At 39.9% G+C, this 15,895-nt stretch overlaps 1 protein-coding gene across 1 annotated transcript in view; it reads left to right on the top strand.

The window, feature by feature from the left end:
- Nucleotides 1–15,895, top strand: part of PTPRT (protein tyrosine phosphatase receptor type T) — a 582,983-nt gene that overhangs the window by 244,209 nt on the left and 322,879 nt on the right. Inside the window, exons 5-6 of the mRNA XM_088674576.1 lie at nt 706–821; nt 4,499–4,673. Of these exons, the coding sequence (XP_088530702.1) occupies nt 706–821; nt 4,499–4,673 (291 nt within the window). The remainder of the gene's footprint in view (nt 1–705; nt 822–4,498; nt 4,674–15,895) is intronic.

The following is a 15,895-nucleotide window of genomic DNA, read 5'->3' as shown; positions in this document are numbered from 1 at the left end:
TGCAATAAAAGGCAGCAACCCCTCAAACAACAAAGATGGCAATTAATCTCTTTAAATATATAATATTGGGATGGGCAGAGGGCCTCGGTGGGCACCACTGTAGGGTTATCTGAGGGTGTCCATGAGCACCACATTGAGGACTCCATATATAAAGCCTCTATGCTCTGTGTGCTTACTTGAATGTAGGCCCCATTGAGTTCAATGGAATTTGGTAATGGTAATATTTTAATAGGGTTGGACCATATCAAGTTGCTGTTGTTAGCTATCTGTGAGTAGGAACCCAGGCCGCTTAGTAAAAAATATCTTGGCTCGGTTTTCCTTTGCCTACTTTTCATTGATATATTCATTGATTTCGTACATATTATGTTATATGTCTTATATATTTACATCCTTCCACAGAAGAAATTTGCTATTTGCTTCCACCGTATATTAGCTGAAATTTATTATTGGGGAATGTTGAATCCTTTTGGTGCAGAAGTGTTATTTATAGCACATTATCTGTGCTGAGATGGCTGGTGCTTTTGTTTTCGTATCGTTAGCTGAAAGCCATACTGTAGTATTTAAAACAAACCCCAAACTCAACATTGCTATGATGAGTAGTTTGTTCTGTGGGAAACCAGATATCCTTGTTAAGAATGGCTGGTTCCCATAGCATACATATGAACTGTGAAGCTCTACCCAGATAATATTTTGCATTTTTGTTAGGAAAAGCTCCTCACTTCCTGCGGCTCCAGAACGTGGAGGTTAATGTTGGACAGAATGCAACGTTCCAATGCATTGCTGGAGGAAAGTGGTCTCAACATGACAAACTGTGGCTACAGGTAAAGTAGATTGAGACTTGATGTGTTATTTTTCAGAGACTCCAAAGCGCAAATTGAGCTTCCTATTTTCGAAGACCACAAAACACAAATAGAGCGCCATACTTTCCAGGGTTTCCCTGTTCCTTTCAGTGAGTGGAATGATACTCTTCTGCATTCCTTGACAGAGCATTTCCCTTTGTGCAAAACCAGCAAAACCAACTTAATACCTCATTGTCTCAGATTTGTGCATGGAAAAAATATTTAGCTGAATATGTTGGGAACATTAATCAATTGGGCACATTTATAGAAATTAACTACCCTTGTATAAATGCATCCCCTTTTCCTAATTTAGTCCATTTGCAAAAGAAAAAGAAAAAAAGAAAAAAGAATTCAGAGTTTGGCAAATTAGAAGCTTGGTTCAAAGGCTGGGAAGACAAAAGAAAAGCAGGACATTAAAAGTTGACAAATGAATAGTGTAGAAGAGGAAGGATGTGTCACGTTGAAAGGAAGACAGGAGTCTTCAAAGATAGAGTTTCTAGTATTCATGGTTGTTGAAAAACATTGAACACACATGTGCAAAATATGTTGAAATTTTGAAGATTGTTGTTTGAATGCCCATAAAGTTAAACCAAAGTAAATTTTCATTCTTTGCACTACCCTTTCATTATATACTTGACTGTGCTAGAGAAATGTTATTATTTTTATTTTTATTTATGAAATAAATAGTTTAAAAAGCTATAGATTATTTAATTAGCTAGCCATAGGCTAATGCTGCATAATTGGCATGACAATAATTTCCAGAAGAACCAGGGCTGTTCCTAGACCAGTAGGCACCCAACCCTGTGGTTTTCCAGATGTTTGGTCCACAGCTGCCATTATCTCTGACTATTGGACATGCTGGCTGGTGCTACTGGAGTGCTACTATATCTGGAGAGCCATAGCTTAATTAACCACCCCTGTACTAAACCAAATATCCACTGTCAACATTAGAAATGTATTTGTTGCTCTCTCCTTTTATTCATTTCCCAAACACCTTATTTCTGTTGCATTCGTAGCCCATTCAACAGATTCAATCCATGATATGTATGGAAGATTAATCCCTGTCAGATAATACAATTATGTATGGCTCTGATCGCTATGAACTCACAATTGCACCATATGTTGCAAATGAAACTGATGTAAATTTTCCTGGAAACGATGGATCATACCCAACATCGTGTCAGCAGAAAGTAGCTTGAATAATACTTGTTTCCATTCCCCACCCCCCAGCTGTTTGTTCTCTTTACAAGCATCTCTGGGTGGTCAGTGGGACCTACTGAACATTGTGGTTGTGTTGTATGGAACTGCAGGGGGAAGCTGGAATCAGAAGTGTCATCTTCCCAAGTTTGGGAGAATCTTTCTTCCCACTGCAGCCCATTCAATGCTACAGTGGTACCTCTGGTTACTTAATTTGTTCCGGAGGTCTGTTCTTAAGCTGAAACCATACTTATCCTGATGCGTGCTTTTGCTAATGGGGCCTCCCGCTGCACGCACGCCTCCGATGTGCAATTTCCGTTCTCATCATGGGGCAAAGTTCACAAACCAGGAGCAGCTACTTCCGGGTTAGCAGAGCTCGTAACCTGAAGCGTTCGTAACCAGAAGCGTTTGTAACCAGAGGTACCACTATATAAGGCTTGATATGTCCCCTGACCCTCTGGGCAGACTTTTTGAGGAGCACAAGAGTCTGGGCAGAAGAAAAGGGGAGAGAACCAAAACCCAAGGTTGCCTTCCACTCATACAGTGTTGGGCACAGCTTAAAAATAAAAAAAATTATGTTGTGCTGTCCGTGAACATCAGGGTTTCCATTTTTTCTTTCAACTGTCTTGAGCAATCTTGAGTAAGCAGCCTATGACAAGCATTATCTAAGTTCAGCATCACCACACCTAGGCAATCATCTTTGTTTCCTGCAACAGAATCCAGCCCTGAGAGCAGCTCCTCTTTTTCGTGTTAGTTTCCCAGATAATTAACATACAACACAAATATTAAGGAACTGTTGGAAGAGTAAGAATTACTGTGAATTTCCTAAAAGGACTTAAAGGCAATAAAGGTCACCACCATTCTTCTATCTTTCATAAGGCCATGCAAGGTCACAGGACATAATGGAACAAAATTCAGGCAAGCTTCTGGCCAGAATGTGCAGATTGAAACTCTTGTTATCTATAGTGTTGTTGTTGTTGTTTACTTTACGAACGAACTTGATTACTGCAATCCTAAAGAAGTTAATTACAAATCATTAACATTACTTATGCCAGATTAAGACTTCAATTAATTCAATCGGAACCACTTTGAAAGTTAGTAGGATGAAGACATTAGAATAAGCAACTGTTATGAACACATTATTAAATGCATTACATTTACGTGGTTTTTCTTAAAAAATGTATTGTGAGAAGTTAAAGATGCATTTCACAACATTGAGCAAATAAGCAGTATCTGTGTGAACACATTCCCACCAATCTTGCTAAAAATACTAGAAAAAGAAGAAGCAGGGACTCTAAAAATAATAATGAATATAAGAAGCATCTTCTCTCTGGAAGCGAGAATTTATGTGCTATTGCTGTTTGTTTGTTTGTTTGTGTGTTTGTTTGTTTGTTACATTTGTTTGTTGCTTTATCTTGGCCAAGGCAACCCAAAGTGACTTACAACCAACCTACCAATCAACCAGTCCCCCACATAGATATATTAAAAACAAGGAGGGATATATTAAAAACATCCCACCCACTTTTTAAAAGGTCACAGATAGTTAAAGACCTGGTTATGAGGAAAGTTTTTGTCTGGCTGCTAAATAGAGGCCCGTTTGGGTGTTGCCACCCTCCAGACATGTAGAATCATCTTAGAGTAATTGGCCACATACCCTCCAAATCTCAATCATAAGATGGTTCGGTTGGCAGCTTTGGTATTCTTAGGCGCTGCTCATGTTAAGAGCTGGTTCTGCCCAAAACATATGTACACTTTTGCTTCATAATAGCTGAAAATACATACTTTATGTCTTATCTATTAACACAGGGCAGATTACCTTATGATATGGCATGTCCCAAATTATAGGTTCCTGAAAAATGGGGATTGATTAGCAGGTAATGGAACATTCTGTTGAATTCTATGCTTCCTTGAAGGCTACTTTACACATCCATGCCCAGAAAAAATTAAAGTGTTAACTCAGAAATATGTCTCATTGTATTTTACTGCATCTGATGTGGTCTATTCCCAGACAACCACACAACTATCTGGGAATAACCTCTATAGTGGCACTTACTTCTGATCAATATGTATATATTCCACTACATGCTCTTACAGCCCCTCTTTATGTCAGGAAAGGGGGTGTTAGAGTTCTCATTCAATGTTTTCATGAGCTGATTGAAAGGTCCCACTAATGGAGGGGGAATAGAAACTATTCTGGTTTTCGTAAATGAACTGTCTGTTGTTGCAGCATTTGTTTATAGTGGCTTTTTTTTTTACAAACCATTTAAGACAAGGATTACATGTCTCAGTAGAACTATTGAGCCTTGCTAATTTCTCAGTAGAAAATTATTTAGGGGAAGATTTCCCTGAATTTTGTGTATGAGTAAAAAATGATGAAGACTGAAGCATAAATGAATTAAATGATATTCTTTCATGATCATATCATATTTTCTCTCTCCCCTCCACCCCGGTTGATTTGGCAGCAGTGGAATGGCAGAGACACAGCTTTAATGGTCACCAGAGTCGTCAACCATAGACGTTTTTCTGCTACTGTCAGCGTAGCTGACACTTCTCAGCGCAGCATCAGTAAATACCGATGTGTCATCCGCTCAGATGGTGGATCAGGAGTTTCAAACTATGCAGAATTAATAGTGAAAGGTAAGTGGCAGCTCATGAAGTTTGTGTGTACACATGTGTATTGTCTTCAGCACCTGCGCAGGATACAGAGCTCTGACAGTGGATCAATGAGTCCAATATTAAAACATTTAAGAGGGGAAAAACACCTCCCAACAAATATCAGTCCATGAATTTCAGTCTCATGAACATGATCAGAAAGTACTTGCTGACCATAATTAGATTATTAGATTTTATTAAGTTACTTTACTTTTTAAAATACATTTTAAATATTGTGTTGATCTTAGATTTTTACGGACATCATCCTGGAATCCACGTTCTAGGTGAAGGTGCAGTTTAGAAATGTTGAGGATAATTTTAGAATTGAATTTTTTTAAAAAAATATTACCAACAAATAACAATGTTTATTTATTATTAATGTTACTGATATTTATCAAATATGTGCAGAAAAGAACCCTGAAATATTGTCCAGAGGTAAACTACCACAATGTGAAAACTTCATTAATTAAAAAACATGCATGAAAGAGAGCTTGGCATGGCTTTGAGACACAGACTGAAGTTATGGTACAGCCATCTCCAGATATCTGAAGGGCTGTCATATGTAAGATGAAGGAAGCTTGTTTCCTGCTGTTCCATAGAGTAGGACCTGAACCAATGGATTCGAACTACAAGAAATGAGATTCTGAACATCCCTAGGGAGAACTTTCAGATGGTAAGAGCTGGTTCATAGTGGAAGGAACTCCCATGAAAGGTGGTGGACTCTCCTTCACTGGCAGTTATTAAACAGAGTTTGGATGGCCATCTACCAGGGATTCTTTAGCTGTGTTTCCTGTATTTCAAAGGGTTGGACTATTTGACCCTTGGGGTCCCTTACAATTCTACATTTCTTTGATTCTACTTGATATATTGCTCCAGAATGGAGGTTTCCAAAGAATTTCCCAGGTGCCTTTCTGCCTTCAAAATTTCTGTCAGCTAGATGGATTTCCATTGTGTTATTTCTACAACAGATTGACACCCCAACCCCTTTGCAAATTGTGCTATATTGTACTATATTGCTCCCTGGGATGGTTTTATTTTTATTTTTAGATTAGATAAGGGTACTGGTTTGAAGAGATAGGAATTCCATCCTTGACCAAGATAAAGAATATCACTGCATTCACAGATTTCCACTTGGCTGAAGGAGTGTAGGAGCTAAAAGCTTTATAGTTACAGCTATTGTGTGATAAGCCTTAAAACAGTACATTGTATATTTGAAGCACCTGAATCTATCCATGGAGAAGATGTTGGAAAATCCTTCGTGTATAAAAAGACTAGCTTCTGAGTGAAAGTATCTGCGGACATCTATCCTTAGATAGAGAAGGCATGAGCTGGCCATTGTTCAGAATCGTTGCTGTAACTGTAATGCTTTAATGTGAGCTGTAAACAGTGATGAATGGACACCCAGGAATCAAGGCATGGATAGATTTGATGTTGAGAGTAAACAGATGGGGAGGTGGAGAAACTGTTGTGGTAGACACTGCTGGTTTTGTTTTTTTTAAGGGGGGGTCAAGATAATTAAGTGCAGGTCAAGTATTATTTTGCCAAGACTTACTTTTCTTTGTTTCCATCCTCTTATTGATCAGGTAAATTTGTGAGAGCTTGATGCAAGGTTAGTCTAATGAAGTACTCTTGTCCCTTTGTAATTGTATGGATCAGTGCTTCGGAAAAGACCTAATTTGGTGAGGGTAATATCAAATTTGTAATGATGTGCTTGCACAGAATTTGAAATGAAAGCAAATTGGAATTGCCTAATCCCAAAGAGCTGCTTATTAAATTGCACTGATGTGTTTGGATATACATTATATTAGTTTGTAATTGAAGACTAGGTCAATTGACAGTCTCATCTCTAAATCTGTAGATCAAGGCAAGCTCAATTCACCCAAGTGCTTGAATTCAAATGTGTGCTCAAAGGCAGGATGGATGCAAAATGTTCCTTTTCTTTTATTGAATAAAATCCTGCATGAAATACATGACAATGGATGTGAAAGGGGGAAAATATGTTCACTTTGGAGAAGATGTAAAACAAGATGGTCACAATTGGAGGGAAATTAACAATCAGCATAGTGCCAAGAAACTGAAGCCAATTTCAAATGTTTTTTGAATTGGGGCTGCAACTTGATTAAAGAAAATTCTATTGATTAATTGTGTGGGTAATATCTAAGGTGACTTACCACTAAAACTGTCGGTGGAATAGAGATGGAGGTAATTTTTGGCAATTCTCCTGCAGTACCCCATACCCTTTTATTTTATTTTTCTCAGAAAGGTTCCCACCCTCTGCAACAGATTAAGACAAACACTACAGAAGGATTGCTGGAAATTGTCTTCCTCCTTTACTACTGATTCCATCAGTGGACAGTCACCATTGAATACAGTGGTGCTTCAGGTTACAAACACTTTGGGTTACAAACACTTTGGGTTACAAACTCCACTAACCTGGACCTAGTACTTCGGGTTGCGAACTTTGCCATTAGTGAAAGCACGCCTCAGGTTAAGAATGGTTTCGGGTTAAGAATGGACCTGTGGAACGAATTAAGTTTGTAACCCGAGGTACCACTGTATCACCTTATGGGTTTTAGTTAATTAATCTATTTATCTGCATCTACTGATCTGAATTGATCTATCTATTTAACACGTCATAAAAGCGTGCATCACCTTAGAAGAGATATTATTTGTTATGAAAGAGAGAAAGGGTGTGTGAAATAGGCAGTTTTATAAGCAATTGTTTAAAAGTAATAGGTTTTTTAAAAAATAAGCACACCTACTGACTAATTAATTTATTTGTTGATAAAGTTCTAAAATGATTAATTTAACAATCTGTTAAAGATTACAACCTTTCTTCATAGGTACTTCATGACCACTGAACTTCTATTTAAATGTTAGAATGGAGTTTACACTCTCTTCACTCAAGAATTTCCAAATTGCATGTGGAGTCTCTCTCTCCCTCCCTCCCTCCCTCTCTCTCTCTCTCTCTCTCTCTCTCCCCACTCTCTCCCTCCCTCCACTTCTTACCATAGCTGCCAAGTTTTCCCTTTTCTCACGAGGAAGCCTATTCAGCATAAGGGAAAATCCCTTAAAAAAAGGGATATACTTGGCAGCTATGCTTCTTACTTTCCAGACACAAATCAATATGCTGGTATTTACCTTTAAAGCCCTCAGGGGTTTGGCCTCTGTGTTTCCTAAGGACCATTTTTTTTCTCACATGTTCAATAATTATCTAAGGAAATTCTCCTGATCCTTCAGTCTGATGAGACACAGCTGGCTACTGTCAGGGCTGCCCATTTTCTGTTGCAGGACTCACCCAGTGAAATGCATTGGCAAGCAAGGTGTGTCAAGCTGGTAGGAAGCTGGTAGAGACATGACATGACTCTTCAGAAAGATCTTCAGCTTCTTTTTTTCATTGGCATTCTGTTTCATTTCGTTTTGTTTTGGGTTTCTTATGTAAATATTGTTGAATTTTTACGATTATGTTCAATTTGGGGATCATTATGCATTTTAAATGCATAATGAAGTGTTGCTTTGTTAACTACTTTGTTTGTTGGATTGTATCCTTTCTTTAAAAATGGAATAGGGAAGATATAATTGTTTGAGAAAGCATAACATTTTAAAACACATGAAATCTGGGCTGCATGTACACTACACCTGTAAAGCACATTCTTTCCCTCAAATAATTCTGGCAACTATGGTTTACCCCTCACAGGCTTAAAATTCCCAGTAACCCATAACAAAACAAAGTCATAAAAAGTCATAAAACGACTTTGTTAGTTGCTCAAGGCATACTACTAAGTGTTTATTTTGTGATGAAACAATATTTAAATAACATTTTTATATGGACTTTTAAAAATGCAAACTAATACAGGACAGGACAGATTTATGCAAATTTGACATTGACTGGAAATAGACACTGATCCATTTATCACTGCTTATATGATCCCCCCAATTGGAAATAAGGATGCTAGTTAGATAGATTTTACTTCATGAGTACCATCAAACCTCGGCTCCCGAATGCCTCCATTACCATACATTTCGGCTCCCGAATGCCAAAAACCCGGAAGTAAGTGTTCCGGTTTTTGAACGTTTTTCAGAAGCCGAACGTGCAATGCAGCTTCCGCTTGAGTGCAGGAAGCTCCTGCAGCCAATCGGAAGCCTCTCCTCGGTTGTCGAACATTTCGGAAGCTGAACACACTTCCAGAATGGATTATGTTCAACAACCAAGGTTTGACTGTAATAGTAGTAGTAGTAGTAGTAGTAGTAGTAATAAATAAGGCCCTCCACATTTTCATGAAACCTCTTTCCACACTGCTTTCCACACAGATTAAGCAACAGCAATGAGAGTTTATCCCCCAGGGTTGACTGCTATAGTATTATATTTTCAGCTTCAAGAAATGTGACTCAGCCAGTTGAATATGAATGTATGGTTTGCTATGAGAAGTAAATCATGGATTTGATGTGCTGTGCAATGAGGTTGCTCCATTCCGCCTCTGTGTGCGCACATGTATGTGTGTTTAAGCTTCCATAAAGGATATAATGTTCCTGAAATAATTCACACATCTAAGGACAGCTCTGCTGTTAGTTGATTTGGGGAAGGGAGAACTGTTCCTTTATGTCTGCTTTTATTTGGTCATTGCAGTTAAGTGTTACATCATAGAATTATATATTTGTAGTGTTGTAGTCCAACCCCCTCCAATGCAGGAATCCTGCCCACAGCTGTCCCTGGGTGGGCTTGAACCACCAATCTTCTGGTTAACAGCCAGACACACTGCCCCACTGTGCCACAGACTGTTGCAGTCCAGTGCTGGGAATGACCTTGAAATAATAGGGAGAGGGAAGAAGGGAGCAGAACATAATTTTATTTTACTCATTCACTTCAATTTGTGTCACACCAGATTCTGAAAGTTCAAGGTGAATTTACACGTCTTTTGAAAAATAGTAGGGCAATAATTTGTGTCTCAACTGATTATTCCTGTTCATTTATAGCACTGTACTACTCTCTTTAGCCAAGCCAAAAGACTCCCATAGCAGATTTATATACTATTAATTAGAATGAAGTAGCTACATTTTTCAGGAGGAAGGCCGCATTGACAGTAAGCCATCCATTCAAAGGCCATGTATTAGTGGTATACACATGTGTACCTACATGTATAGACAACACATGTAGACCATGTGCACACATACCACACATGCAGCGCAAACAGTAATCAGACAAGCAGAGACTCTCCTAGGGATGGGAGAGAAATCTGATTCAGTTCTCATTTTTAGGTGAACCTAAATTCATTTGTAGTTTCTGAAACAATATGCAAACTGGAACATAGCCATTTCCTGATCAGATCCACAGATAAAGCTGCAGGGGCTGTCAGGCCACTCTCTGTGCATATACTGGCATAATTGTGTATAAAAGGTGTGTGTATGGAGCTCCATGCAGACCTTTCTGTAAAACAAAACAAAAAAACAACCCTTAGATATTTTTTTGCAGACACTGTTGAAAACTGAAATTGACAGATTTTGTTCCTATTTAGAATGTGGTTTTCCTTTATCTAAACTAATGAATAGGAAACAATGAGAGTCAGATCTAATGGTAGTAATTCTGTTCCCATGAGTTACCATGTGCTTAATTATAAATAAAAAAATTCCTTCAGTAGCACCTTAAAGACCAACTAAGTTTATATTTTGGTATGAGCTTTCGTGTGCATGCACACTTCTTCAGATACAGTGTACAGTGTATCTGAAGAAGTGTGCATGCACACGAAAGCTCATACCAAAATATAAACTTAGTTGGTCTTTAAGGTGCTACTGAAGGAATTTTTTTATTTTGCTTCGACTCAGACCAACACGGCTACCTACCTGTAACTTAATTATAAATAGTTTGCTTTCTGGACATGAATAAAATGCACTTCACTGAGAAGGGTGAGCACATTCCATTTCTGTCACATCTTGAGAATATTCTGAGCACTTAATCTCTCCTCTTCCCCCATGAAAACTTTTACATTTCTCTTTTTGAATTCCATTGTTAGTATATGGCCTGCTCTATGGGATTATTGTTTTTTAACTATTGATTCTGATTTTTTTCTTTACTCATTCATCCTCAATTAACAACAGCAATCAATTCGCTATTCATCTTCTCAGCATTTGGATTACACATCCTGAACGCGGAGGAAAGATGTCCACAGTTTCAAATGGTGCAAATCACCTTTTGTAAAGCCATTAAGGAGAGGTTCTTTTCTTTTTTTTTTAAGACAAAAATCCCCAAGGATAATTTGATACTGTGTTTACACTTCTTTAGCTGCAGCTGGCAGCTCAGAGATTCAGCCAGGTCTCCTTGGTAGCATATCTTCCATTTACACAGTGTTATCACTTAATTTTGAGTTTCAGACTGGAGCTAACAAACGTGCTAACTTTAATTTGTATGTAGTCAGAGATGGTGGTGGCGAGCCATCCCTCAGTAGGAAACATTTTATGTAAAACAGGCAAATTGGAAGTGCATTGGCTGTTCAGTGAGCCCTACAGAGCCCTTCTGTACAAGGGAAGCAAGCAAAGTAATTATAGGCAACTCTCTGTTTGTGCGGGGGTTGTATTCCAGGTCATCACGCACACCAGTGAAGTGCGTGTAAGCCTGCCCCGCCCCATTCCACCCTTGTTACACCCCCTTTCGATGCTAGAAATGGCGTGTGCATCGGCGGTCACGTGCCAATCAAACATACAGGTTGTTGCCTGTATGTTTCATTTATGAATACCAGTATTATAAGTCAGTATAATGACGGAGCAATCCTATGGCAGAAGAAACACCACCCTGCTGGGCTAGAGCCATCCAAGATGGAGGGGTTGCATTTTTCATTTAGCTTTACATTTACCTCTTTTTTTGTACTTGGCCTTTCTTTTTCATTCCACCTCCCAATGGTTTCTGCCTTATACTGAGTCAGAACATTGGACCCATACCTGCCAAGTCCTGGACTGCAGAATCCGGGACCGGCAGCCGCGCAACACTGGAAGTGGTGTAGACGCATCTTCCGGTGTCGCTTTGCGCAACAATGGACACCAAAAATGGCCGCCGCCGACACTGGAAGTCGCGTCTACGCACTTCCGGACATGCGTAGACGTGACTTTCGATGCCGGCAGTGGCCATTTTCAGTGCCCATAGATGGGCAAAGGCCACCGGCAGGAGAACATAAGGGAGAAAAATGGGAGACGTAGAGATACGGGGGAACGCCGGTGTCAGGGTTTGTTGTGACTACTATTGAGTAACAACAGTCCACATGCTTGTCTTTCAGACGTTTTTATTGGTGCACATTATTTACAGTGTAACTGATTGCTCATTTCATGTCTACCCGCTCGAGTCAGATTCCTGCACTAAATTCTTCCGCATTCTTGACCAGCATAAAAGCCTCGGTACTGAGAAGCGCCTCCCTTTCCTTCTCTTCCTCAGTTCCGGTGTTGGAGGTACGGGTCTTCTGTCTGCCCTATTCCTGTCCACTCTTTCCACCTCTCTCTCTTCCTGCCTACGGAGCAGGGGCTCTCCCGTGCTGCCAGAGCCCTCCTTCTCCGTTTCCTGACTCAGTCCCCTCGCTCTCATGACTGCTTGGAGACGGGCTGCTTCTGATGGGAGGGGGGTTTCTCTTAACCACTACACCACACTGGCACAATGGTTTCCCTTCCTTTTAGGGGATATATCATGGGAACTAGAAGGCTTTGGATCCTGCAGTTCCAATGACTTCCTTAATTTGTCCCCTTTCACCCTCTGCTGCTCTGCCATCTGCCATCGTGGCGGATCTTTCTGCCTCTGTAACTAGGTAGGCCTCTTTTGATAGATCTTCTTCTCCACCTTTGAACTCCCAGCATCCAGCAGCTCCTCAGCTACCTTCTCCAGGAGCTTAGGATTTATCTGCCTAAGAGAGCGTCTAACAGCTATGCTAAGAAAGATAAAGGTGGTAAATTGCTCAGCCTTCATTCAGTAATGTTGATGGGTCTTCTGCAAAGGTTTGGTATTGATACAACATACAAGCAGAGTTCAGCACATGAAATGTAAGGGCAGCCTGTTGATCCAAGAAAGGTGTGAATGAGTTGCATAGAAATTTTAAATATACCTAATTGCCCAGAGGCGAGCGAAAATCTAGACTTCACTGGCAGTGTTCAACAGTGGAAGTAGAATGGGGCTTGATTATGCTCAGTTGTACTTTTTATTTCAATTGAGCTATTCACCCTAAGCCATTTCCCCCCTTCTCCACTCTTTTAATGCTGCAAATGAGGTTGTAAAGGCTTGTTTAAAGTAAAGTGCTTGGGGTTTTTGGAAGCCAAACTATTACTTAGAGCTGCCTCTGACAACCGTCATGTTTCTGATGAGAACAAGTCAAGCCGTTTTCCACATTGATTTTTTAAATGCACGGTTGTGCCCTTCTGAGCTATACCCATGTGGAAAGATTAATCAAAGGAATGTGTTCCATGGAAAAAAATTGTGAAGGGTAGTCCACATAGTGAAAGAATCAAAATCTACTCCCGTTGCTACTGTACTTTCCTATGGAGCTAGCTATCACTTTTTCCTCATCTTCTTCCAGGTCTGTTGAGCTCGATATTGCATCATTATTCCCTTGCCTGACAGATTAACGCAACAACTGAGATGAGTATATGGAGAAGATTAATTTAGGAATTAGCATAAACTGACTTGGCTTTGTGAGCAGGTGATAGAGGTTTTTAAATGACTATGCAGCAGCATAATTTTGAAACATGCCTGTTTGAATTTTACCCAGGAACATGAAAGTGATAATTTGAATGAAAGGCTCACTATTGGATAAAAGTAACATGCCCTCAACTATCATTTTTGGTCATCATGGACCAATAAAATAAAATAAAAGGCAAATGTGTAGGTTATCACATCTGTAGCCCTTTGGAACTTGATAGATTTCTCATGCAGGTAATTGGTGATGGATAGAAATATGTTGCCCATTATGATTTTAGGGAAGGAAGCACCTTGTAAGGGGGATAGGGGCAGAAACATGGCCACATCTTAAAATCTTAATGTGAAGATAGGCCTTCAGGTTTTGCATAAAATACAAGCATTGTTTCAGCATATCTGTGCCTGAAAAGCTGCTTTTCATAGCCCACCAACCCTCTGCCAAAATCTGGCACATCTTCTTACCTTAGAAGAAGACATCCTCTGGCATGGCACCCCTTGCACTAAGGTCTTAGGGCTCAAGAACAGCATGGCGCGACGCCCTAGCAAGAAGACCTTAAGGCCGAGGAAACATGAAGGGTGCTCCTTTTAGCACAGATGCCCTGTCAGAGGCAGAAGAGAAACCTTTCTAAGGTAAGAATAGGGCTTTGCTTTTCATTTTTTAAATCCCATGGCAGCACTGCCAAGAGGAAGAAAAAAGCTGTTGAGAACTCATTCCCAATTAGCAGAAGGGAGAGGTCTCTCCGAATATGTGTCTGTCTGATTGTGTGGCAAGTATACATATGTGAGTGTGTGCTGTATATGTGGCTAGTGCTTGGTATATACCATATATACTCATGTATAAGCTGACTTTTTCAGCACATTCTTTATACTGGAAAAGCCCCCCCCCCCAAAGCGAGTGAGGATCCCACCCGAGTGCATTTTCGATAGTGGCAAAGGCGGCGGCGGAGGAACGAGCAGCCTGAAAGCAGACCTTTCGGGCTGCTCCTTCCTCCTCCTCCGGTTTGCGGTGTGGTGAACCGGCTTATACTTGAGTCAATAAGTCTTCCCAGTTTTTTGTGGTAAAATTAGGTGCCTCAGCTTATATTCGGGTTGGCTTATACTTAAATATATACGGGGTATGTTCTGAACGTGTGGTTTTCATGTCATATGCAGTGTGCGTGTGTGGTGTGTACGTGTGTGTACATTAGCCATTTTGGCTACACGTCACTGGCAAGTAGCTCTTAGTTAAAGAATGAAATACAGTATGGAACACTTCCCTTAAGAATCTTCAGGAATTTTTACAGGTATCAGCCTAACAGGAGCCTCTACAAAACAAAGTTGCAAGAGACATATTTAATGCTGGTAACCAGAACAACTTGACCATCTGTCCCTGGCTGCCCATGGACCACCTGTCCCCCCACCCTCTTTCCTTCTGCATCCTCTTTGGGACTTGTCTTTGGTCTGTCTGCCTTGAATGGAGGAATTCCTTTTCTTAAGCTTCCCTGGTTATTTGTCTCATGTTCTTTGCCTGCACTGCAGACCTCATTCTGTCCTTGATCCTCTGATATTGACAGGCATTTAGAGCAATAAATATTCTGGAACAAATTAGTTTAGAGCCATGCACTCGTAGTATAGGGTAGATGAAGGGGGGAACCTTTATGTGATCTGACATATGAAGGGAGGAACCTTCATGGGATATGACATTGCTATCACTAGTTCTGTTACTAGCAAAATGTCTGGGATACAAATTGGGCTTTATGCAGATAAGTATTATAGTAGTTAACCCTCTGATGGGAGGAGCTTACAGAGCAGGGCACAATAAACTGCTGTGTCCTATTAGAGTTAAGCTTTCTTGCACTTGCCCTATACATCCCTTTGCCTTTTCTTCAGGCACACTATAACCTTGTTTGTTTTCATGGTATTTTCTAGTAAGTCTGCCGCAGGAAGTGTGTGTGTATGCATTTTAAACAAATGCAAATAGCAGAAAATTCTTGGGTTATCTATCCTTAGATCCCGTAAATCAGACTTAGTGTGTGCCCTATTTGGTAGCCTGAAGCTAATATTGAATTGCACAATGGTACACAATATGCAAATTGTTTGTTCCTCAGCAGGTCTGCGTTGCTTTTTTCTGTTTCTTTCTTTCCCCCATAATAGCAGATACAAACTTTTTGTAATACCTCTCTGATCTCATTTTCCCTTTGAATTTTGCAGAACCTCTTGGAAGCTGCTAGCAACATTATTTATAAGTAATTTATCATATAAATATGATGATTCATCCAAAGTTTTGGTGAATTGGTGTCTCTTTACTGACAGTAGGTCATATACAATGCATTTTTCTATACTGTTGAAGGCAGATTCCAAGAATGTTAGTTTGTACTTTTCCCATCCCTGTAATACAGTACATGTGATTATCTCATTGGACCTGGTTTCCAATTGCTCTTTATGTTTGACACTCTATCATCTACCTACCTACCTACCTGTCTACAGTATCTATGTCTGTAACCCCCCAAAGACAATAGAAATGTAGGTTAGCAATAGAACTGCTTCACTGAACATTGCCATCCAT

Source organism: Zootoca vivipara, chromosome 7 (assembly GCF_965207765.1).
Source record: "Zootoca vivipara chromosome 7, rZooViv2.hap1.1, whole genome shotgun sequence".
Taxonomy (NCBI): domain Eukaryota; kingdom Metazoa; phylum Chordata; class Lepidosauria; order Squamata; family Lacertidae; genus Zootoca; species Zootoca vivipara.
This window is presented reverse-complemented; position numbering and strand designations above follow the sequence as displayed.